Source organism: Phacochoerus africanus, chromosome 5, assembly GCF_016906955.1.
Source record: "Phacochoerus africanus isolate WHEZ1 chromosome 5, ROS_Pafr_v1, whole genome shotgun sequence".
Lineage (NCBI taxonomy): Eukaryota > Metazoa > Chordata > Mammalia > Artiodactyla > Suidae > Phacochoerus > Phacochoerus africanus.
The window spans coordinates 114,923,449-114,945,937 of NC_062548.1; the positions used below are offsets into that span (position 1 = coordinate 114,923,449).

Sequence of the window (22,489 nt, forward strand, 5' to 3'; positions counted from 1 at the left end):
TATCTCATAGGAAAGTTTATATGAGCTTACAGAAAACATTTTTGTGGTGCTTTGTACATGATACTCAGTATTAGATAATATTATTTTCCCAATTTATCATCACCAAATTTTATACTGAGCTCATTTCTTCCTATGAATGGGGAAATGTGTCCCCTGAGTATATGGAGAGATCAATTTCTTCTAATTCTATTTTTGGAATCACTCTTTGATTCTGAATTGAACAGACTTCTTCAGTGCTAATGGCTGTTGAGTTATTCAACTTAAACATATATGTATTTCCCTAGTTAAGTACTTAAAATTAATATTCATATATTCTATACTGAAACATTATATCCAGGTACTGGTAGAATAGCTTTTTTTTTTTTTTGTCTTTTTTGCCATTTCTTGGGCTGCTCCCACGGCATATGGAGGTTCACAGGCTAGGGGTCTAATCGGAGCTGTAGCTGCCAGCCTAGACCAGAGCCACAGCAACGTGGGATCCAAGCCGCATCTGCAACCTACACCACAGCTCACAGCAATGCCGGATCCTTAACCCACTGAGCAAGGCCGGGGATCGAACCCGCAACCTCATGGTTCCTAGTCAGATTCGTTAACCACTGAGCCACGACGGGAACTCCAAGGTACTGGTAGAATAGCTTTTGATATTGAGATGTCTACAGCATTTTCTACCAGCTTTTCAATGTAAAATGGCAAGAATAATGATTCTTACTATACATTAACTGGAATTTTTGAAGAGAATATTCTGGCTTTTAAAAAAAATCTCTAAGTCCAAAGGAGGATAATTGGGGTAATTTATATGGAAAACTATGAAAAATATAAAAAGTACAATACAAAACTTAAGCAGAATATTGAAGCATAAATCTTAGGCATATGGCAGGATAAAATTGGTGAAAAGAACATAAAAATATCCTATTAAAGAAAAAAAATAGAGCTTTTAAGTGGGAAGGCCTATTGCAAGATATACATCTGGTTTTATTTATTTATTTATTTTTGTCTTTTTGCCTTTTCTAGGGCCGCTCCCGCAGCATATGGAGGTTCCCAGGCTAGGGGTTTAATTGGAGCTATAGCTGCCAGCCTTTGCCAGAGCCACAGCAACACGGGATCTGAGTCGAGTCTGTGACCTACACCACAGCTTATGGCAACACCGGATCCTTAACCCACTGGGCAATGCCAGGGATGGAACCCGCAACCTCACGGTTCCTAGTTGGATTCGTTAACCACTGAGCCACAACGGGAGCTTCCTACATCTGATTTTAAAAAGCCTCTATTTTAAGTAAGATAGTGTATATACTATAAATAAATACCAAAAAAATCACCTAGTAGAAAGCATACTTACAGAGCAATAAAGAAATTTATCCTGGTATGCTCGTTTATAGTAAATTTGGCTCTCTTGAAATAAACAAAGGTCATAGCTAAAAGATACTACAGGGAAAAAAGTTAAAGTTAATATTAATGTTTTGCTTTCATAAGTAAAACTGCTATAGTTATTTTTATAAGCTAAAACCATAAAGCATCATTTATCCTTCTTACAAAATTGCCTATTTATTTGAGTCCTTATTTTTTTGGCTTTCTATAATTCATATCAGCAGTGAGAAATAGTTCTGGATAATTATGACTAAATTACAATTAGAATGAACCCCTAAATTTTATTATTGCCAGTATTTTTTTTAACCAAAACTCAATTTTTTTCTATCTCTTAAAACCTATAGAGAAGTTGAAATAATAATCAAGTGAATAGCTGTACATCCTTCACCTAGATTCACCAATTGTCATTATGTTTCCACACAGGCTTGATGTACGTGTATATACAAAATTTTCCCTGAACCCTTTGAGTTAGCCCTAGACATTAATATTCACTGTTTAAAATAATCTTTTAAAAATGACTTCTAATAACATGGCTCTATTTTCATTGGAAATAAAGGCTATACATGTATTATAGCCTGACATTAGGATCCATACCAGATTCTACCTGTTCAAGTCAAAAACAAGTTATATTATTGATGTATTAGCTTCCCTCTCATAAAATGCTTAATTCATCCTACCTTCACAGGTGCGGCCACAAAGGTGATTCCAAGTTTGCAAGGCAACTTTCAGTAGAGGACTCAATATATCAAGATACAGTACTCCTGGTTAGTTACTTTAAAGGCACTGCCCCCTGCTGTCCAACAACTTTAATTTCTGTACATGCTTAAAATTGTAAAATTTACAACCTTAAAACTCCACATGAACTTGCTATTTGATATTAAGGCATAACCGTTAATTTTTAAAAGTGTCAGCAACACCATAATTATGTTTAAAAAGATCTCACCTTTCAGAACTACATCGTTAACTATTTATGGATAAAATGTTAGGAAGTCTGGGATTTGCTTCAAAATAATCCAGTTTTGGAGAGACAAATTAGAAGACATAAGAATGGGAGTTCCGGAATTCCTGTAGTGGCTCAGTGGTTAACGAATCCGACTAGTAACCATGAGGTTGTGGGTTCGATCACTGGCCTCGCTCAGTGGGTTGGGGATCCTGCATTGCCGTGAGCTGTGGAGTAGGTCTCAGACACAGCACGGATCCCACGTTCCTGTGGCTACGGTGTAGGCTGGCAGAAACAGCTCCAATTAGACCCCTAGCCTGGGAGCCTCCATGTGTCATGGGTGTTGCCCCAGAAAGACAAAAAAGAAAAAAGAAAAAAAAAGAATGGGAGTTCCCTCATGACTCAGGGGGTTAAGGATCCAGCATTGTCGTTGCTGTGTCTCAGGTTCGCTCAGGAACTTCCATATGCTTCAGGCACAGCCAAAAAAATAAAAAATAAAGATACAAGAAATAAGAATGTCTATGATGATTGTTTTGTCCGGATCATAGGTGCACGGAGGGTCTTTGTTCTACTCTCTCTACTATAACGTGTATGTTTGAAATTTTCCGAAATCAAATTTTCAAAATTAAAAAAATCCCTTATGTTATCTTAAGCTTAAAATAAAAGCGTTCACATCAATATTAACTTAGTGGGTATTTAATCATGAGCTAGTCTGTTCACTCTCTTTTCTCTTGGTTGGCACATTATTTTATTTTGTCTTTTGAGGGCCACAGCCACAGCAACGCATGATCTGAGCCACATCTGTGACCTACACCACAGCCCATGGCAATGACAGATCCTTAATCCACTGAGCAAGGCCAGGGATCAAACCCACATCCTCATGGTTCCTAGTCAGATTCGTTTCCGCTGTGCCATGATGGGAACCCTGGCATTTTATTTTATTTTATATTTATTATTATTATTTTTTTGTCTTTTTGCCATTTCTTGGGCCGCTCCTGCGACATATGGAGGTTCCCAGGCTAGGGGTCGAATCGGAGCTGTAGCCACCAGCCTATGCCAGAGCCACAGCAATGAGGGATCCGAGCCACGTCTGCAACCTACACCACAGCTCACAGCAATGCCTGGCATATTATTTTAAATGTGACGTGAAGTCAAGCTGAGTTTTCTGATATGACTAACTGGTCTAAGGTGACATTTATAATGCTGAAATTCTAACTGTTCAGCTAAATCTAAAGAATACAGAAACATCACAATTCCTAGTGTGAAAATTAGCATCATGATATTCTTGTTTTTTTTGGCCATGCCCCCAGCATGTGGAAGTTCCCAGGCCAGGGATTGAACCTGCGCCATAGCAGTTATAACACCAGATCCTTAACCTGCTGAGCCAACAGGGAAATCCCCATGATGTTCTTTTATGAAATATGAAACACTGATTCCATGGAGTTCCCATCATGGCTCAGTGGTTAGTGAACCCGACTAGCATCCAAGAGGACGCGGGTTCAATCCCTGGCCTCGCTCAGTGGGTTAAAGATCTGGTGTTACCATGAGCTGTGGTATAGATCACAGATGCAGCTCGGATCCCATGTTGCTATGGCTGTGGCTGTGGCCAGCGGCTGCAGCTCTGATTGGACCCCTAGCCTGGGAACCTTCATATGCTGCAGGTACAGCCCTAAAAAAACAAAAAGACACACACACACAAAAAGAAATATGAAACACTGATTCCTAAAGAATGTGATAAACTAATTTTATTATACAAGATTACTGGATTTATTTATTTACAAAATATTAAAATGTATAATAGACTCCCTTAGTAGAATGAACCTCAAATATTACTACCTGACAAAATGTAATAATTCTGATCAAAATATATTAAGCCTAATATAGCAATATTTTATAATAATTATAAATGAAACATAACCTTTAAAAATTGTGGGTTATTATATTTGTCCAACTGTAACTTATATATAAGATTGTATATCAGAGTTCCCATTGTGGCTTAGCACTGAATGAACCTGACTAGTATCCATGAGGATGCAGGTTTGATCCATGGCCTCACTCATTGGGTTAAGGACCCAGCATAGCTGTGAGCTGTGGTGTAGGTTGCAGATGTGCTCAGATCCCACGCTGCTGTGGCACAGGCCTGCAGCTGCAGCTCTGATTTGACCTCTAGCCTGGGAACTTCCATATGCCACAGGTGCAGCCCTAAAAAGACAAACAAAAAAAGATTGTACATCAGTTATACTTTAATAAAAATTAACCCCAACATATTAAACCTATAATAATTCTTATTTTTAATCAAATATGGGTTTAAGTTGATTTAAATCTAATCAACAATAATTTACAATTCCTCAAGTATAGAATAACTCAATTTTTTTTTTTTTTGGTCTTTTTAGGGTTGCACCTACAGCACATGGAGGTTCCCAGGCTAGGAGTTCAATCGGAGCTGTAGCTGCTGGCCTATGCTACAGCTACAGAAATGCAGGATCCAAGCTGCATCTTCGACCTACACCACAGCTCAAGGCAATGCTGGATCCTTAACCCACTGAGTGAGGCCAGGGATCTCGAACCTGTGTTCTTACAGATACTAGCTGGGCTTGTTACTGCTGGGCCACAATGGGAACTCAGAACGACTCTAGTTTGTATGCTAATTTAAAATATAAATGTTAAGGATTCCACTTTGAAGGATGAACATAGGCTAGTTCCTTTCCTAACCTTAACAAAACAAAATTCTTTTACGGTTCATTAAAGTTTCTTATGGTCTAGTAACATAATGATGCTGATTAACGATTATACTGTTAACAAATTTACCTTGTCTGCAATTTTACAGCAGCAGTCCATCCACAAGAAATCTTGAATTAAATCATCATCTACAACAAAAGATAGCTATGACTTTTCTTTGAAATCAGAAGGCTTCTTTTTAAAGAACTGATTTTTACACAGAGATTATAAATGCTTAGAAATAATTTAAAAAAAAAGGCCTGACCAGTGTTTTTCAAGGCATAATTTTCAGTATAGTGTTTGCCATTGCAAGCACTGTACAAAAAGCTACTTACTGCTTTATTCTTTGGCTTCCCACCTGATATGCCTTAATATACAGCCCAGATTGGAGGGGGTGGGGATGATAGAAGTATCTGGTTTATTGAATATTCCAATAGCACTTTCATTTGTTTTTTTTGGCTGCAGCATGCAGTGGCTTGATGTGTGATCTAGGCTCCCAGACCAGGGTTTGAACCTGGGCTGCAGTGGTGAAAGTGCCAAATCCTAACCACTAGACCACCAGGAAACTTCTTCCAATAGCTCTTTTAGAAATATGCCTTGATTAGCTCTTTGTTAACTTTCCAAAATCAATCTTTAACAGGTGGAAATGGAATCTGGTAAAAGATAACTCAGTCTTTAACAAATAATGACTTAATACTCTATTTTCTAAATATGTTTTACTTTTTCCACTATTTTCTCATTTTCGATATGGGGTACTTTTAGCTTTGGGTTCTTTTTCTCTCCTCCTACTTATCTTTGTCCAATTATATATTATCTAAATATACATGAAAACGTCTATGTAAAGAAGATTCACAATTCACTAGTTATAAAATTTAATTTTGGAAAAAGTATTACAACAAAAACATCAATAAAAATACTATTTAAAAAAGAATAACATCAAAAATAGGTCAAAAATATTTAATAAAATTCATTAAATAATTTTTAAAAATCTAAAAAAAGAAATGTTAGAAAATATTTCAATTTTAAAAGGCTAAAATATACAATCCTAATACATGGGTTGCTGTTAGAATAAAATTTAAGAAATTCTACTTTTTTCCATTTCCCTCTTCATTTAAAAAAAATTATGTACTTATTTATGATATGTACTTATTTATTTACAGCCACACTTGCAGCATATTGGAAGTTCCTGGGGCTAGAGGTTGAACTGGAGCTGCAGCTGCTGGCCTACACCACTGCCACAGCCAATACTAGATCCAGGCCCCATCTGTGACCTACACTGCAGCTTGTGGTTACAAGGATCCTTAACCCACTGAGTAAGGCCAGGGATGGAACCCACATCCTCATGGACACTAGTCATGTTCTTAATCTGCTGAGCCACAATAGGAATTCCTCCCCCTTCATTTTGAGTTAAATAACAAAGCATAACTTCTTAATATTGCCAATGGTCAAATACATGGAAATTCTAAGGGTAAGTACTGATATTCTGAGAATAATTAATCTCTGCCTTATTAATTCCATTTCTATTTCTTAAACCATCTAAAATGGTAGAACCAGGTTATTTCGTCTTATTTCTCATGTTCAATTATGAATAATAAAAAGTTTATGGGTAATAACTTTGCTTACTGCCTTAACTCAAAAAAAAAAAAATCCTTGTCTTTCTCAGCTAGTAGAAATACTATAAAGGAGTCTTTTTGTCTATTTTTAAGAAGCTTATCAGCAAAGTAGCAGTTTCATGATCTGAACAAATCCACATTCAACTTCATTATATGACCACGGTGATAAAGCATAGTTAATTTTTAATAATAATATTCCCCAAATATAATACTGAAACTTCTCTAGGTTGACTAACTTTCCAAGTTTGCTCAATTTTAGCACTGAAAGTCCCAGGAAACCCCTCAGGCCCAGTGACACCAGGGTCAGTTGGCTCCCCTGAGACTTTCTGAAATAGTTTACTTGAGGTCAAACAAAACTCAAACTATGAACTTGAACTGCCCAGAAATGTACACTGACACTGGAATTTAAATAGTCTATGGGAGTTCCCGTCGTGGCACAGTGGTTAACGAATCTGACTAGGAACCATGAGGTTGTGGGTTCGATCCCTGGCCTTGCTCAGTGGGTTAAGGATCCGGTGTTGCCGTAAGCTGTGGTGTAGGTCACAGACGAGGATAGGATCCTGCATTGCTGTGGCTCTGGCACAGGCTGGCATCTACAGCTCTGATTCGACCCCTAGCCTGGAAACCTCCATATGCTGCGGGAAGCAGCCCTAGAAAAGGCAAAAAGACAAAATAAATAAATAAATAAAATAAAAATAAAAAAATAAATAAATAGTCTAGAAGCTAGATGAATCTGAATTTCTGCTCCAAAAGTAATCAAAACAAAAATTCAGCATTAAAAACAAAAAAAAAACAAACAAAAAAAACCCCAGACTTCTCATTGTGGTGCAGCAGAAATGAATCCGACTAGAAACCATGAAGTTGCAGTTTGATCCCTGGCCTTGCTCAGCAGGTTAAGGATCCAGTGTTGCCGTGAGCTGTGGTGTAGGTCCCAGATGCAGCTCAGATCCTGCATTGTTGTGGCTATGGCATAGGCCAGACTTGACTCCTAGCCTGGGAACTTCCATATGCTGAGGTGTGGCCCTAAAAAGCAAAAAAAAAAAAAAAAAAAAAAGAAGTAAAACAAAAACAAATTTGGTTGGACATAGAAAATAACAGCATATAGAATTTCCATTGTGGCTCAGCAGGTTAAGAACCCGACTAGAATCCATGAAGATGAAGGTTCGATCCCTGGCCTTGCTCAGTGGATTAAGAATCTGGTGTTGCTGCGAGATGTATTATGGCTATGGATAGCAGCTGCAGCTCTGATTCAACCCCTCGCCTGGGATCTTCCATGTGCCACAGGTGTGGCCCTTAAAAAAAAAAAAAGAAAAGAAAATAACAACATTTTCTTTGATCATTATTAAAATGATTAAATAGATCTTCATATTCTCTCATTTTAAAGTTTCATTATTACAATTAACCATTGCAACAATATTTTAAACCTACCAAATAATTTAAAGAAAGCAGTCATTTCCTGACGCTGTATAACTAGACAGGGTCCTTTGGGGCGTTTAGACTTGTTGCTATTATGTGCATTTTTTTCAGATGCTGGCCAACTATCTTTAAAAATAGGACGCTTCAGATTAATGGGTTTTTTGGGCTGATGTGATCTATTTGACCCTGATTTTACATGTACAGTGACAGTAGGTGGTGTCTCGCAACACAGCTGATTATGTCTCATTTTGGTTTCCCACGATTCCTGTAAATATAAAACAGTTATTTATCATACTTTTGTTCATTTCTATATAAAAACAACTAACTGGATGATACTATCAGATGCAGTCATAGGAAATGTTACTGAACTTGCTACTAAAATGTTATTGATGACAATGACTCACATGAGAAACTGCTTTTAGAAATTAGTGTTAAGAAAAGCTATACTTCCTTTGGGTAACTGATATACCTCTTCTTCCAAACAATAAGATCCTGCATATCATTTTGCTTTGACTACTAGAGCACACAAAATCAAATTTTAAAGTTAGTTAAAGAAACTATGCTGAGTATATGGTCTATTTGTGGTATTCTTTTTTCCTGATAATTTTTTATTATGCTTGAATTGACATAATTTTATCATGATTATTACGTCATCTCATTTTTTTTATAGAATAAGGCAAACTGTTTCCAGAACTAAATTATTATCAAGTATCAAAAAGCAACCTCATACACACAAAAACATATTTTCTAACTGGTAAATTCCTTGATATGTTATAAAATTCACTAGTTCAATAAGCATTTATTGATATTTATTCAAAATTTAAAAACAATTCTTGCAAAGAAATACATGGTATATGCCCACTGAACAATTCTCATAAATTAATTACTTTAATTCCTATAGTCAAATGTATGACAGGCTATTTAAGTGGCTGATTACCAGTGTAAATGAGTATAACCTGTTACAGTCTAATAAAAATGGAAACAAATTCATCGATATTTAACAATAAGCATAATCACTACCATGTTTGGTGGTAATCAGTTCACAAAATTACTAGTTAGTATTATTTTTATGCTCAAGGTATTTGTATAGTAATAGGAGATGGAATTATGAGTAGCCAAAGCAGGAAACTACTCTAAGACCCTAATGAGAACCTCTGAATCCATAACTCACAGTGACCCAGGCAGCCATGCCTCCCTTGATGTTCAAGGAGTTAGGTACAGATTCTCCTTCCTGACCCTCAGAAACTTCCCTGCTGAAGGAAGGAATGGAAAATAAGATTGGATATAGTGGGGCTAGATCAGCACTGTCCAGTGTAATGTAAGCCACATATGTAATTTTATATTTCTAAAGCCACATTTAAAAAGTACAACTAGGAGTTCCCGTCGTGGCACAGTGGTTAACGAATCCAACTAGGAACCATAAGATGGCGGGTTCGGTCCCTGCCCTTGCTCAGTGGGTTAACGATCCGGCGTTGCCGTGAGCTGTGGTGTAGGTTGCAGACGCGGCTCGGATCCCGCGTTGCTGTGGCTCTGGTGTAGGCCGGTGGCTACAGCTCCGATTCGACCCCTAGCCTGGGAACCTCTATATGTCGTGGGAGCGGCCCAAGAAATAGCAACAACAACAACAAAAAGACAAAAAAAAAGTACAAATAAGTGAATTTAATTTTAGGAGTATATTTTGTGTAACCCAGTATATCCAAAATATCATTTTAACATGTAATCAATATAAAAATTGAGATACTTTACATTCTTTTTTTAAACTAAGTCTTTGAAATCTAGTGTGTATTTACACTTATAGCTTAATTCGGATGCTAAAATTTCCAATAGTTAAAAGTGAAATGTAGTCTTACCAAAACAATGATGTAGTGTATAAAGGAAAACAATTTTACACTCCTTCAGTTTTTTATTTTTAATTTTTTTTAAGGGCCACACCTGCGGCACATGGAAGTTCCCAGGCTAAGGGTTGAATCAGAGCTAGAGCTGCTGGCCTATGCCACAATCACAGCAACACCAGATCTGAGCTGTGTCTGCGACCCATACCTCAGCTCGAAGCAACACCAGACCATGAGCCCACTGAGCGAGGCCAGGGATCAAACCCTCATCCTTATGATACTAGTTAGGTTCATTTCCACTGAGCCACAACAGGAACTTCCAGTACTTAATTTTATTTTTCGGTCTTTTTAGCGCTGAATCTGTGGCATATGGAAGTTCCCAGACTAGGGTTTGAATCAATGGCTACAGCTGCCTGCCACAGCCACAGCCGCAGCCACAGCCACAGATCTGAGCCACATCTGCAACCTACACCACAGCTCACAGCAATGCCAGATCCTTAACCCATTGAGCAAGGCCAGGGATCGAAATGAGTCCTCATGGATACTAGGTGGGCTCATTACTACTGAGCCACAATGGGAACTCCCCCTATTTAATTTTAAATTAAAGTAAAAAATCAGTTCTTCAGTTGCACTAGTCATATTCCAAGGGCTCAACAGCTACACAGGCTAGTGGCTACCATATTAATACAGAACTAGATTTTGAAGAACTAGGCAGAGTAACATATTCAATCAATTCTATAATTGCTTCTCCTCCCTCTAATTCACTTTCTTTCTCTCCTCATTCTTCCTAGAGCCTAAGGTCTAACCAAATAATGAAGCTGGGGGAGAGGGTGCTACAAACTTCACAGAAAAAGAAATGGGTTATAATTTGAGCCTTGAGACTTGTGAAAGAACTTTGTGCTATTTCCTACCCACCTCATCTGGCAGACAGCTGAAGGACTCACCTGTGTCTCTCCCCACTCCCCCCCCACCCCCAAAGGAAGAGCAGCCTTACAATCTAGATAGAAAAAAATAACCAGGCTTCTCAAATTGGGGCCTAGGGGCTAGGCTTAGGGGTGTGGGGGACAGATGTACCAGGATACAAAATAACCGTGGCATATCTCCCAGGATGTAATGTTAAGTAACTTAAAATAGTGTTATTTTATTAAAACACCTTAGATATATCATGAAATAGAATGCAAATTTTCTATCAATCAAAAAAATAATTACCATGCTCACAGTATAGCTTTACACTATTCTACTTCATAGAAAACTTGAGAAAACAGAAAGAGAAGGAAATGTCTGGAATTCCCCAAATAGAGATTCATTGAGATTAGTAAGAAACACTCGCGGGAGAGCTATGGTGAAGAAGCTTAAGGGGAGAAGCTATCAATGCTATACTTTTGGTCAAATTCCATTTCTATTTTTGCTCCTTATTAAGATGTATCAAGAGAATGACAGGCGTTCCCTGTTGTGGCACAGTGGAAATGAATCCGACTAGGAACCATGAGGTTGAGGGTTCGATCCCTGGCTTCACTCAGTAGGTTAAGGATCCAGCGTTGCTGTGGTGTAGGTCACAGACAAGGCACTGATCCTGCGTTACTGTGGCTGTGGCATAGGCTGGCAGGTGCAGCTCCGATTAGACCCCTAGCCTGGGAACCTCCATATGCCACAGGTGCGGCCCTCAAAAGACAAAAAAAAAAAAAAAAAAAGAATGACAATAGTCAAATGAGGATTTTTTTTTTTTTTTTTTTTAAAGACAGAGGATTCTTAAACACAAATGAAGGCAGAAGGGACACAGCCAGCTGAGACGATGCTAAAATACTAGAGAACAGACCTGGATTAAGACCTGATTCTCACTAGCTATTTAACTTCTGGGAGCCTCCCTTTTCTCACTTGCGATATTAAGATAAAAGCACCTATTTTTTTTTTTTTTCTTTAGACCCTGGTACATACTAAGTATTGAATTAAAGTCATTATTAGGTATTGTTAATAGTACATATTTCGTAGGGTGAATGAGGAAAGGAACCATACCGGTAATGCACAGTGTTGAATGCACTATTATCTTTTCTATAGGAAGAGTGTCTTTGAAGGAATGAAGAGTCCGAATATGACAGATCGCCAACTTTCACCTCAACCAATAAATATAAATGTTAAACTGTTATTGGTAACAGAGATCATAGGTGTTTTTATTTTATTTTATTTTTTTTGTCTTTTTTGCTATTTCTTCGGCCGCTGCCTCGGCATATGGAGGTTCCCAGGCTAGGGGTCGAATCAGAGCTGTAGCCACCAGCCTACGCCAGAGCCACAGCAACGCGGGATCCGAGCCGCGTCTGCAACCTACACCACAGCTCACGGCAACGCCGGATCTCTAACCCACTGAGCAAGGGCAGGGACCGAACCGGCAACCTCATGGTTCCTAGTCGGATTCGTTAACCACTGAGCCACGACGGGAACTCCTTTTTTTTTTTTTTTTTTAATTCTTTTTTTTTTCCCATAGGTGTTTTTAAATGTGCTTATAATAAAGAATAACATTTGTAAATAGGATCTCAATTTGAACATAGCAGGGGTTTATCAGTCTTCAAATGTTAAATTCAAGAGGATTTTTGATTTTTTTAAAAATCGAAGCTGCTGGCCTCCAGTCGTCCTGGAAATGTAAGAAAAAGGCATTTGTAAATTTTGAGAAAAGGACTAAGGGCATAGCCCCGAGATACAGCGACTCAAGTCTCAGGATTCTGGTGCAGATGCTCCTGGAGAAAAAAGATGTATTTAATAGGAGTCGAAAAGAAAGAGGCAGGACGAACTAAAAATACCGCTACCAGGCGCGCAGGAGTGAAGCACAAGCTCTTTCCTAAAGGCCTTTCTTCCCAGCAGTTGGGCGGAGAGGAGGCCGCCAGGGCAGCGCCAGCTGAGGCTGGGGGCCCTCGCCAGGCACTGAGGTCCGTGTCCCCTCCCCTCCCCCGCCCGCTCGTGAGCCCAACCAGCCGAGTCGGAGAGCGCAGAGCGGGCGGACCCCGACACACCCGCCACCGGGGGAGGCCCGACCTCCCTCCCCTTTCCTCGCCGCCCCCGCCTCCCCCGCTCCCAAGCCCAGGGCCGGGGCGCTGGATGGGGCGTTCCCGTCGCAGCGCCTGCACCTGAGGGGACTCCCGAGGGGATGGGTGTGCGGAAGGGGCCGAGACGCCGCCGCCTCACACACGGAGGGCGGCGAACTTGGGAGCGAGAGGGAACGGAGGGACCAAACACAAACCAAACTGGAGAGTCACCGGCGAGGCCCGAGGCCGAGGCGCCAGCAGAGGATACCTGCGAATACCTGAGGCTGGTGAGCTGGGGCCTGGCCAGTGGCCAGCCTTCCCCAGACGCCCGGGGCCTCAGACGGTTGCTCACAGGTCGCTCCACAGCGGTACGGAGGGCTCGGAAAGCTCCCGTCAACTGGAGCGGGGCGGGCGCGAGCCAATCAGCGCGCTCAGCCCACTGCCGGGGGAGGGGCCAACGCGAGGCTGCGCACGCCGCTCGCGGCACCCGGAGCCTCCATAGCCAACCCATCTAATGCTGTCACCTGTCTTGCTTATCTTCGGGGCAAGGCAGGTCCTAGTAAAACTCCGCTTCCCCCCCCCACCCCCCCAAACCTTTTTCCCTTGGACACTTACCAAAGTCAGGCTTGGATCAGAGCCATTTAGCTTCCCTCCAGCGAAATGAAGAGGCCCTGCAAGACTGGAACTTCAGGTCTTGTCTCTCTATCGCCGGAGGCACACACACCGGCAGGTACTCTTGGTGTCTGGGAGACACCAATTGCAGGACAAAGAATCAGAGGTGAACTCTGCAGCAGCAATTATAAATTACTGCTACGTTAAAATAATTATAGAAACCGAGGAAGAGACCACTTAAGGACGTGTGACCTGGCTTTTTGTGAGAAGGGGTAATGTTACTCTATCTTGTTAAACCTACAGTTCTAAATTCTACAGGAACTTTCTTTTGGGCCGCATCCTAGCCCTTGGCCTGGTGCCTGGGATGTAGTAGGGGCTTAATCAATGTTTGGTTATGGAGTTCCTTTGTGGTGCAGTCGGTTAAGGATGTTGCAGTGACCACAGCGGCTTGGGTTGTTGTTGTGGCCAGTTTGATCCCTGGCCAGGAAATTCCACGGGCCAAGGACAAACAAAAACAACTTAAAAATAAACGTTCAATGAATAAGTAAAAGGATTTTTCAAATATTTTTTTGTCCATGACATCCTTTCCTCTTCCTTCCTACCTGATGTATATAGCCTGAGTTTTGTTTTGCTTTTCCAGTGGCCAGAGATTCCCAGGCCAAGGACTCAAATCGGAGCTACAGCTTCCGGCCTAAGCCACAGCCACAGCAGCCCCTGATGCAGGCTGCGTCTTTGACCTGCACTACAGCTCACTCAGTGCCCCATCTGCAACCCACTGAGCAGGGCCAGGGTTGAACCCACATCCTCATGGATCCTAGTCGGACTTATTTCTGCTGAGCCACAAGGGGAACTCCCTAAATATTTTTAATGTGTATTAATACTCCAGAGTGGATGGACCAAATTTAAATCATTTTGATATTTGCATTTTTTTCTGGATTTTTCAGTTAATATACTTAAAAAGCAATTTGGCCTTGCCTGTTTGTGGTACTTCCTAGCAATTAGTTCCTCAGTTAACAACTCAGTATTTATTTAGTTCCTTCTTTCTCCAGCTCTCACACAACTAGATGACATCAAAAATCACCTACAAGAGGACACAATCTTGGAACTCACTTTTCCTTATGACCCTTAAATGGGGGAATGGAGCATAAACTGTTTGTGACAACCTTAATATTGGTTCTCCTAAGAAAACACGGCTTCAAGCCATTCTTCTTTCCTTGGCTGTTTCCTAAGGTATTAGGATTTCACCCAGTAACTAGTTTCCAGCCTTGAGTACAGAATGTTTACTGAACAATGAATGTCGACTACAAGCATACTGCTTTGCTTTATTGTGGTTCACAGATAATACATTTTTACAAATTGAAGGTTTGTGGCAACCCTGCACAGAGCAAGTCTATTCGCACTTTTCCAACAGCATCTTCTCACTTCATGTCTGAGTGTCACATTTTAGTAATTCTTGGAATATTTCAAACATTTTCATTATTCTTCTGTCATGGTGACCCATGATAAGTCATCTTTGATGTTACTACTGTAGTTATTTTGGGGTGTCACAAATCAGTGTGTTAAAAGGCACACTCCTTATTACAGGGGATTTATTTATTGTTATAATTATCAATTGGTATAATGATCTGACAGTTTCAGAGGTTTAGCTGTGGTGTACTGCTCTCTTAGGAAGAATTCTAGCCTGTACATCTACTGAATTACTCAGATTTAGGAAGCTGCAAAAATTAATACACATCTTACTTGGTGATCCCAGGCCAGATTTGACCAAAAGGCTCCAGGGCCAGACCTTAGGTTCCCACTTCTTTGCACATAGTATCAAAGAAGTGCTGAGTCTATGAACTCCAGGCAGTTCTCATTTCCATTCACATACATACAACACACCCTCACAACACACTTGAAATCTTCTACCCTATTGATACCCAAAACAATGCTGGTTACAAGTAAGATTTTGTAACCACATTAGCGGACAAAGATCCCTAAGAGGAAAAAAAAGGTTGATGGCCACTTTTGTAAAAATAAGGTTTAAGAAACACTGGCAACCTGTACGAGAAAGTAACAATGAGAACTTGAAGTTTATGATTTAATAAGTCAATCAATGTAAGAGGTGATAGCTGAAGGAAGTTATGACTTTTAAAATTGTCTAATCAGGGGATTTATTTAGAAATTCTGGCAAACATATAGGTAAAATTGAACAGAAGATCAAAATTTCTACATTCTTCTTGAAACATATAAAGAGAAAATAAAGAAAACTAGGTGTATTCTTAAATGGAATAAATTCATGTCTTATTTAATGTATGCTGTCACTTTAAACTCCTTTTAACCACGTTTTAGCTGTTTAAGGAAATTATAAAACACTAAAATCTATTAGCAAAAAGGGACATAGTATTTCTATGTGAGGCCACTGGTATAATCAGTCTGGGAAGTGTCTTCTCAGGCACAGCTTTTATTCAGGAATGGATTTACAAGGAAGAAAGAGGTGAATTAAATCAGGGTGGCAGAAACAAAGTAAGACTATTTTCCTTCTATAAACGTATTTTTAGTGTAAAGATGTGAAAGGAGGAGGCACAGGAATGTACCTGAACTTGTAAATGGAGATATATTTAAATTCCCTGGCTCAAGGTAATAATATACTTTTATATACTCTTAAAGGACAAATCTCATGAAGCTCCTGGTTTTTCCTCAGGTGAATACTTTTTTGAAAGGCCTATATATCCTCTAAAGACTTACACTTCCAGCTGGACACTTTTTAAACTTTAAAATTCTGCTTGCAGGCATTCTGACTAAACATTTTGAACAAAACCAGTCTTGCTCATCATGATTAAAATTGGTCCCTCAGCCAAACTAAAAATAATGAATGCTGAACCTTCAAATGCAATGTGTAATTGATTCTTTCCATTCAAGAACAATGAATTGAAATAATAATCCATGTGGTCCATCACATTACAGTTACCTAGTGTGTTTAATGATTTTCAATGTCATGACATTTAGAATAAAGATAAACTGAACGTACAAAATCTTGGAAAACCAGAGGAAAAATGATATAGTGACAGGGAAGAACAATAGAAACTGTGACACTAGAATTACAGAACATTTTTCTCCTAAGAAATGAAGTTTTACTTATTTCAAGTAGCAGTGTTACCAAGCAAATAATATTTGTAATAAACACATATGAATGAACAGAAGCTGTTAAAGTGGTTTTAAGACTGCTTGAATAATTTTAAAACATGATTTCTATTCTTCAAATTCAGTGACCAATATTTATTTGCTTAATTAGTCTTTTTTTTTTTTCATATTCAGTACTGACTTGGCTAAATTTTTAGAATAACTCAGTATGTAGGATCCAAGTTAATGTGTTTTGACTAAGATTAATAAAAGACTGCCCTGTCTCTTGCGAAAGGCTTTTTTCCTAGACCGTCTTCAAAGACTACTAAGAGTACATCTAAAATTCTGTTAAAGAACTGCTCAGGAGTTCCCATTGTGGTGCAGTGGAAACGAATCCGACTAGGAACCATGAGATTGTGGGTTTGATCCCTGGCCTCACTTAGTGGGTTAAGGATCCAGCGTGCTGTGAGCTGGGGTGTAGGTTGCAGAAGTGGCTTGAATCTGGTGTTGCTGTGGCTCTGGAGTAGGCCAGCAGCTACAGCTCTGCTTAGACCCCTAGCCTGGGAACCTCCATATGCTGCCCGTGCGGCCCTTAAAAAAAAAAAAAAAGGAATTGCTCAGCTTATACTTCAGTTAGAAAGATATTTAAATCACATTAGATAAAAGCCTGAGTGACCTAATGTAATATATCATATGCAATACATGGACAATTTTAGAAAACCACCGATTCAATGTATGTCAAAAGCATTAAAATCTATTTGAATAAAATATAAAATGTATGTTTGTCTCACTGCAAAGGAAAAAAAGGAATAAAATAACCACTCAGACTTCATATCAATTAGACAACTTTTACTAAATGAGAAAACTACATTTAAAATGTGCTTTAAAACAAAATGGAATTAGAAAAAAAAGACATATGCATTTAAAAGAACTTTGCACTGTGCTGAAAATGAAATCTCTTGCAGCAATACAATATGCCAATTCTTAAAATGTAAGTTAACAGAATTCTCAATTTAACATTTTCAAAGACAATATTAAGGTCAAGAATTTCACATCTATGGTAGCACTTATAGAAGGGTATTATAAATATGATGTCTGTCCCTGTGAAGCATACAAATTTGACAATGCTCAATAAAAGCTTTTAGAATCACATCCAAAAGTGTTGCATCCAAAGAATCACAAATCTGTGTCCTGTAAGTTCTCCTTCTAAAATCTTTATGCTGATTTTTCTATTCCTGTCATTTGTTAATACTAACCCTTAAAACAAAAGAGAACAAGAAATGCTGCAATAAACCCTTGATCATGTACAGAAATTATTGCTACTATAGTTCACTACAAAGCATGTCTATACAATATCATATGAACTTTGATCATGAAAAATCAGAATAAAAATCTTTAGTGACATAAGCCTTACAATCGTATACAACATTCACATGGCAATATTAGACAGTTAAAAGCACCCAATACCCAGAGTTGACAAACGTCCCACTGACCAGCATTCATTTAAATACATCCTTCGTACAGAGGGAGGAAAAAAGAGATAGTGTCAGCTTTCCAAGGCTCGTCAAAAAAGGATTCTCATGTTTTGTGGATCTAAAAACAAAAAACAACAACACACACGCACACAAACAAACAAAAAACCCCCCCAAACAAAACAAAACAAACAAACAAAAAAAACCAAAACCGATGCAGGTGAGGGTGTTACCAGAAAGTTAAGCATGCCAAAAAGGTGTTCCGTGCGAATTAAAACCTAAAGCCAAGGTACCACATAATCACATTACCAACTAGTTGGGTATACTAAATGAGCCTTATCTTAAAGTTAAATGAAATGCTACTGCACAATAGAGCATCAATAAGTTAAAATTAGAGTGCACAAATCCAAATCAGTGGCAATTTCTGTATAAAGCAAAATATTCATTATCAGCTGTAACATTTGCCCAAACTGATTAAATCACTCGGTCGAACAGTTTGCATTTTTTAAAAAATATCTCTAAAATTCCTTTTTACTGTTATGAGGCATTAAGTTTTCTCAGTAAGATCAAACAGGTACATAAGTAAATAAGCAAGGGAAAATAATAGCCAATCAACGTCTTTAAAATTCTTCCCACATTTCACTCTAAGGATGTTTGGGAAAAAAATTTAAAGAATCTGCCATTATTCTAGCAAAAACAAACAAAACAAAACAAGCCCAAAATAATTAAACAACCAAGCAACACTAAAACCACATTACACAGATGGATCATCATGCTTTCATCTGGTTTAACTATCACATCTAGTTTAACTGGGATGCTTTTCAACTTTAAAAACTGATGCGTGAAGATGTAACTTTAATGGGTAAGTCTGAATTTAGATTTAACTTTGTTGAATATTTTAACAGAGTATACTTATTACAATACAGTGTAGCACATCTTTCTATTAGAAAAAAATTTAAGATCCTTTACCCGTCTCCTTAAGTTAAAGGTGTGACATCATAAAGGGTGTCAAATGGCTGGATGGTTTTACAGTGCACACTTATATATCATGAAGTATGTCCTTAACAAATCTGATGGTTTCTTTACAGAGTTCCTTTCTTCACCTTTTCTTCGGTGGATTAGCTGTTCGAGGTGGAGTGACAGGACGTCCTGAATTCAGTCCACCATATTGGTACTTAGCTTTCTTTTCAGATGGTTTCAATATCTTAAAGTAAATAATTTATTAACAATGTTACTTTTTCAAGTACACAAGTTTAATACGGAAATTCCTGTTACAATAGTGGGATTTTCAATAAATGACATCGATTATAAAACTGTAGAAAAAAACCAGCAAGTTCCACAAACATTTCTCATATGTAAAGAGTACAAGTGTCTAATTACTGCTATTGTCATTCCATTGATAATTTGGTAACAATAGCTCAAGCACACAAATCTTATCCACTACCCAGTTCTTAGATTAAGTAAAAATTTTTTCAAATTAGTGTCATTGCTGATGAGAGAACACTAGTTTAAGAGGCACAAGACCTAGGATTTTCAACATCCTACTATTTAGAGGGTAGTCACAAACTCTTCAGATCTTAATTTACTATGTATACAAAGATCGCTATATATATTACACATCATAAAGTTCACCCATTCAAAATGTAGTAAGTCAATGATTTTTAATATATTTACAGCTATAAAACAACATTAGAATATTTTTTTGTATCCCAGAAAGAAATCTTGTTCCCTTAAGCAATCGCTCACTCCCCACTTCTACTTTCCACTCCCTTAACCTCTTTCAACTCCGAGCAATCACTACCCTACTTTCTCTATTGATCTGTCTTTTCTGGCTAATTTTATTTTTATTTTGGGGATATTTCATTTTATTATTTTTTTGTCTTTTTTCTTTTTAGGGCCACACCCACGGCATACCGAGGTTCCCAGGCTAGGAGTCAAATCAGAGCTGTAGCTGCCAGTCTATGCCACGGCCACAGCAATGCAGGATCCGAGCCACGCCTGTGACCTACACTACAGCTCACGGCAACACCAGATCCTTAACCCACTGGGTCAGACCAGGGATCAAACCCACAACCTCATGGTCCCTAGTAGGATTTGTTTCCACTGTGCAACGATGGGAACTCCAATTTTGGGGATATTTTAAATAAATGAAAGCATACAGTAAGTGGTCTCTTGTGACCAGCTTCTTTCACTGAGATAATGATTTTGATGTTGTAGAATGTTTTAGTAACTTCATTACTTTTAATTGCCAAACAATATGCCATTTTATGGATATTCCACCTTTTGTTTATTTACTCTTTAGCTGCCGGACATTTGGGTTGTTTCCACCTTTGGTTATTATAATAATGTTCCTATGACTATGCATATACATGTACTTGAGTACCTGTTTCCAATTCAGTGGGGTATATAGCTAGGAAATTGCTGGGTCATATAGAAACTCTACGTTTAACTTTTTGAGGAACCACCAAACTGTTTTTCCAAAGTGGCTGCACCATTTTCCATTCCTACCATCAATGTATAAGGTTCCAACTCTCCACATCCTCACCAGTACCTGTTACTATCTGACATTTTAAAATTATACTGATCCTGGTGGATAGACCTTTAACCTGTATTTTAGAGAATGTCAGTACCGACACAGAAAACGTGGAGAAAAGACTTATTAAGAATTTCTTGTAACTATTCAGAGCATCATAGTGCCTCAGTGGAAAAAAAATATTAATACAACTCCACTATGGCAACTGTTAAAGGATAAGGCCCGGTACTGCCTTTAGATTGTAAATGAGAAATGAAACATTTAGCATTCGATTTTATTAAATGATAGAAACAGAAACCCCCTACATTTAAAAAGAGAAACACAGTGTGATACTAAGAACATAAAATAACCTCTGCAAAAACAAAGTTTTAAAGTTGTTTTAGCCATGGGCAAGAATAATTTGAAGTCATACACTAAAGCTAAAACTAGACTCTTTTGTTTCTGTATTTACAAATGGATATTGTAAATATTCTACATTTTCTCTGGAATTCATAATATAGTTTTTTCAACTCAACACCTGTCCTATCCATTCATCTTGCAAAAGAAAACAAAACCTAAATTATTCAGTGAATTTACATTCTTATAGGAGGGAAGCTACTATCCAAGGAGTCATATAGGAATTCAACAATTTAAACACCTGCATCAAGAATATCGGACATGGCATTCCCGTTGTGGCTCAGCAGTTAACAAAGCCAACTAGCATCCATGAGGTCGTGGGTTCGATCTCTGGCCTCACTCAGTGGGTTAAGGATCCAGTGTTGCTGCGAGCTGTGGTGTAGATGGCAGACACAGCTCAGATCCCGAGTTGCTGTGGTTGTGGTGTAGGCCGGCAGCTACAGCTCTGATTTGACCCCTAGCCTGGGAACTTCCATATGCTGCAGGTGTGGTTCCAAAAAGACAAAAAAATTTAAAAAAGTAAATAAATAAAAGAATAACTGACATGGAATTCCCATCATGGCTCAGTGGTAACAAACACGACTAGTATCTGTGAGGACACAGGTTCAATCCCCCTGGCCTTGCTCAGTGTGTTAGGGATCCGGCATTGCCATGAGCTGCGGTGTAGGTTGCAGACAAGCTTGGACCCCCCATTGCTATGGGTGTGGTGTAGGCTGTCAGCTCCACCTCCAATTCCACCCCTAGCCTGGGAACTTCCATATGGTGCGGGTGCAGCCCTAAAAAGACAAAAAGAATGACTGACATGACTTAGGTTTCCTAAAACTCTAATTATGTGATATATACCACAAAAGCTGGAATGTTTTGTGAATGAAAACAGAAATCTCTAAGGAGTCTATGAGTGATAATCATTTCTGAATGAAACTGATTTTCTATGCTTGCTTAAGGAAAAGAACACAAATCTGAAAGAAAATTCTTCTGACAATAGTTCTAATTAGATTTCTAGCTGTTAAAAACTTACAGTTACCAAAGGGGAAAGTAGGTGGGGAAGGGATAAATTAGGAGTTTGGGATTCGCAGATAAAAACTACTATATATAAAATAGTTAAATAATGGTTCTGATATTATATGATATATAATACTTGTATCATACCTGAAATGAACACATCAAAGTTTCATCCACACTCATCATTCCACCAGCATTATCAAACTCGCCACAGTAATTTGGGGCTGAAAATAGGGTTACCAATTGTCGTTTAGCAAAGAATTCATATCCATCTTCCACCACCTGGCAAAAAAAAAAAAACACTTATATTTATGAGTTTTTAAAAATTCTCAACTATCAGTACTAATTAAGAGTAATGTGAAAAAGATCTAAAAAGAACCTCCCCCAAAACCCTGTTTTGTTTTAGAAGCTTGATTTCTTAAACTTGTCTAAAATATGAAAATTGGTTTGCCTTTTCTATAATGGCAAGAATTT

At 38.5% G+C, this 22,489-nt stretch overlaps 2 protein-coding genes across 4 annotated transcripts in view; both read right to left on the reverse strand.

The window, feature by feature from the left end:
- SPDYA (speedy/RINGO cell cycle regulator family member A) overlaps window positions 1–13,384 on the reverse strand; it is a 36,123-nt gene extending 22,739 nt beyond the window's left edge. Inside the window, exons 1-4 of the mRNA XM_047782356.1 lie at window positions 13,177–13,384; window positions 8,065–8,317; window positions 5,114–5,172; window positions 1,337–1,422 (exon numbers count right to left, since the gene is read on the reverse strand). Coding sequence (XP_047638312.1) covers window positions 1,337–1,422; window positions 5,114–5,172; window positions 8,065–8,299 — 380 coding nt within the window. The 5' untranslated portion in view covers window positions 8,300–8,317; window positions 13,177–13,384. The remainder of the gene's footprint in view (window positions 1–1,336; window positions 1,423–5,113; window positions 5,173–8,064; window positions 8,318–13,176) is intronic.
- Window positions 13,385–17,446: 4,062 nt separating this feature from the next.
- PPP1CB (protein phosphatase 1 catalytic subunit beta) overlaps window positions 17,447–22,489 on the reverse strand; it is a 37,160-nt gene continuing 32,117 nt past the window's right edge. For all 3 annotated transcript variants that reach the window (XM_047782357.1, XM_047782359.1, XM_047782358.1), the window contains 2 exons: window positions 22,163–22,297; window positions 17,447–19,288 (listed from right to left, as the gene is read on the reverse strand). In XM_047782357.1, coding sequence (XP_047638313.1) covers window positions 19,184–19,288; window positions 22,163–22,297 — 240 coding nt within the window. In that variant the 3' untranslated portion in view covers window positions 17,447–19,183. The remainder of the gene's footprint in view (window positions 19,289–22,162; window positions 22,298–22,489) is intronic.